Source organism: Penaeus japonicus, unplaced genomic scaffold (genome assembly GCF_977035675.1).
Source record: "Penaeus japonicus unplaced genomic scaffold, GWHDUDI00000001_assembly GWHDUDI00000041, whole genome shotgun sequence".
Lineage (NCBI taxonomy): Eukaryota > Metazoa > Arthropoda > Malacostraca > Decapoda > Penaeidae > Penaeus > Penaeus japonicus.
Genome location: NW_028234443.1, coordinates 18,030,959 through 18,033,458, shown reverse-complemented (window position 1 = coordinate 18,033,458; position 2,500 = coordinate 18,030,959). Strand labels below are relative to the sequence as shown.

The window sequence follows — 2,500 nt, the reverse complement described above, 5'->3', positions numbered from 1 at the left end:
AATTTTTATGGTTATTATAATATCATCATCACCATCATCATCCTTACTGTTACTGATCCCATTGTCATCATCATCATTATAACTATTTATCATTGATACTATTCTCATTATTCTTATAATGTTATACATTGATTATCATTTTCGTATCTTGTTCTTGATCCTTATTACCATCTTGAAAATTCTATTCATTTCTGCTATCGTCGTCTCCATTATCATTATCTTTATCACTATCACTATTATTATCATTACTACTGCCAAGATTACTACTGTCGTTGCCATCACTGTAGTTATTGCATTGTTGCTGTAACTGTTATTTTTGTTGCTATCAACATTGTTCTTCTTGTAATCATGCCTATCATTGCTGTTCACACACACACACACACACACACACGCGCACACACACACACACACACACACACACACACACACACACACACACACACACACACACACACACACACACGTACGTGCGTGTACAAACAGAGAAACACAAACCAGACGTATCCGCGCGTTGCATGTATGTGTATAGATTTACGTCTGTGTGAGTGTTTGATGCAAAATCAATGACATGTCACAAAGAAATTAGTTCATATCCGTGACGATTGTTATCTTTACGTAACACTAGGCCTGGTGATGTTTATATGCAACATACAGAAAGCGGGGTCAATGTACTCCAAGGTACACGGACTGTTAAGTCTGATATTTATTAATAATCTGCTTTTTACTCATAGTGTAATTGCCATTCATAGGGCAGACTTAATCACTAATTAGAGAATATATCCAATCATAAATCATGTTTCTCGGTGACTTGAATGGATTGCGAATAAATGCATATGCACTAGACGAAAGTATGTTGACTGAGCAACGAAACGTCATTGATCTTGGTTGCAATTTAGCGATATACGTTGCAGACTTTGTTACTGCAAAACCAATCTTGCATATATCAAACTCGTAATAAATCTGTTTATTTCATTGTGCAATGGAAAAAAATATATATATTTCTGTCTGGGAAGGGTATGTTATCCAAAGGCACAAATCTAATTATTACCTTATGTAATAGAAAATCAATATATTCCTGCCTAGGAAGGAAATATCCAAATATGTAAAAGGTTCACACATTCATTGCCAAGCTAATTGTAGTCCCGACCGCCACGCGCGTCGAGTCACATAAATTTTCTTTGTTCTTTACAGCCATTGTTCCTTCCCCATATCTCTTTTGCGATGGTTTATTGTCACATTTTCTGCCTCGCATGACCTCATGACGTCAGAGCTCCGTTCACGTCATCAGACTTTATTCAATCCTTCCCTTGAAGCGGTTTGCCCTTCACCCTAACCCCCGACCGCCTAATTACTTTGCTCTCTTGCTTCAACCTCAACTGAGTGCCATGTTCCTTATCTCCAACCTCAACAGTCTGCCTTCCTTGTTTTATTTTTCATCCTTAACCGTCTAACAGGCTTCTTTATTGACAACCTTAAAATCCTAATTGCCTTCCAGTGGCTAATTGGTTTATCTGGAACCTCAACAGTTGCATTACCTTCTCCATTCAACCCCACCTGAACCTCTAATGTCTACCTAACTTGTTCTTGTCCTTTTCAAACTTAACCGTCTAACTGCTACAATTTTGACTTCAACTTTAATCGGTTGATTACTTGTCCTTTCACCAAACCGTTTGTTTACTTTTTTTTTCTTTTCTTTTCTTTTCTTTTTATACGTTTTAACCCCACAACTGCCCAACTACCGTGTTTCTCCCCCTCCATCCTCAAACGTCTAATTACTTATTTTTTATTGCCATTTTCCGCCTTTTTACCTTAACTGCCGCACTGTCGTGTTCCTTATCTTCAACCTCAGCCAGCGCTTCATCGTATGATTCCCTCGTGTCCCCTATGTTCTCACTCATGGCATTGGTCTGGCGTTCCCAGGTACAGAACACGAGTGCAATTGATTTCTTCAACGTGCAACACGAAAGAAATAGCAGGCAGTCACGGCCGATGCTAAAACTTGGATAGTAGACTGTGAAGTGTGGCAGTTATATCGTAATTTATCTTAAGCCAGTTAAGTGTTCGAAGAAATCTGTGGCGATTCAGTGCTGTTTTACGATCAATTCTGAATGACGTCTTGTTTTGTGTTAACCATAGTAATTTCTCTTTATTCATTATATCATATTTGGGTGTGTATATATATATATGTGTGTGTGTGTGTATATATATATATATATATATATATATATATATATATATATATATATATATATATATATATATATATATATACACACACACACATTTATATACATATATATATATATATATATATATATATAATATATATATGCATATATATATATATATATATATATATATATATATATATATATATATATATATATTTATATATATATACATATATATATATATATGATACTGACTGACTTTTTTATTGTTTTTAACGCACATAAAGATGACGATATTAATAATAATGCCTATGATCAAATGGGTATGT

General features: G+C 34.8%; 1 protein-coding gene across 1 annotated transcript in view; it reads right to left on the bottom strand.

The window, feature by feature from the left end:
• Window positions 1-621: 621 nt before the first annotated feature.
• Window positions 622-2,500, bottom strand: part of LOC147466791 (uncharacterized) — an 8,109-nt gene continuing 6,230 nt past the window's right edge. The window contains exons 2-3 of the mRNA XM_086534433.1: window positions 1,809-2,011; window positions 622-627 (exon numbers count right to left, since the gene is read on the bottom strand). Coding sequence (XP_086390559.1) covers window positions 622-627; window positions 1,809-2,011 — 209 coding nt within the window. The remainder of the gene's footprint in view (window positions 628-1,808; window positions 2,012-2,500) is intronic.